At 19.7% G+C, this 780-nt stretch overlaps 1 protein-coding gene across 2 annotated transcripts in view; it reads left to right on the top strand.

Moving 5' to 3' along the window:
* Positions 1 to 780, top strand: part of LOC102678652 (1-phosphatidylinositol 4,5-bisphosphate phosphodiesterase-like) — a 27,920-nt gene that overhangs the window by 8,052 nt on the left and 19,088 nt on the right. For both annotated transcript variants that reach the window (XM_006621165.2, XM_006621164.2), the window contains exon 12: positions 1 to 129. This exon is cut by the window's left edge and continues 2 nt beyond it. In XM_006621165.2, coding sequence (XP_006621228.1) covers positions 1 to 129 — 129 coding nt within the window. The remainder of the gene's footprint in view (positions 130 to 780) is intronic.

Raw genomic sequence — 780 nt, 5'->3', positions numbered from 1 at the left:
AAGGAGGTGCTGAAGGAGAAGCACCTCCAGTTCAATATACTGGTAGCACGATGGCCTGCCATCCTTGGCTTTCTTCTATGATTAATTATGCACAACCAGTCAAATTTCAAAGCTTTGAAACTGCGGAAAGTATGTAAAGTATATTTTCTTTCTTCCATAGTAATATATAGAAGCATTATATTTCATAATCTTTTGATAAAGTATGGTATATAATATCGAACAAAAATTTGAGGTAATTATACACACGTACATACATCTTTTTTTATGTATTATTATACTACATTACAGATATTAAATAATCTACAATTAAAAATTATCATCATTCTATTTATTTTCTATTTATCTTCACACATATTTGCATTTTATTTATCATTTTTTTATGATTTTTAAAACATATTATTTCAAACATGATTTTTTTTATGAATAAATATAATTATATATAAAATATTATTATTAATTAAAATATAATTAAATATGTATGATGTATAATTGTATGATATATTGAAAAAAATAGATTTAAAATATTCCTATTTATACATAATTTTTTCAGATTTAATTAGTATATGCTTTCATAATTTAATGTTAAAACAAAAACATGTTAAAATAAATAAAAAATTGTATAAAAGTAAAATTATTTTTAAATTATTGTTAATTAAATGAATATATTTAGAAAATAGTCTTAAACTTTTGTCTGTAAGTGTATTTTCTATTATCATATTCATTATGCTTTTTTTCATTAATATTTTTAAGATACAAATAAATAATATGATCTATTCTTAT

This window comes from Apis dorsata, unplaced genomic scaffold (genome assembly GCF_000469605.1).
Source record: "Apis dorsata unplaced genomic scaffold, Apis dorsata 1.3 scaffold_598, whole genome shotgun sequence".
Taxonomy (NCBI): domain Eukaryota; kingdom Metazoa; phylum Arthropoda; class Insecta; order Hymenoptera; family Apidae; genus Apis; species Apis dorsata.
Note: the sequence above shows the minus strand (reverse complement) of the source record. Positions and strands in the feature narration are given on the sequence as shown.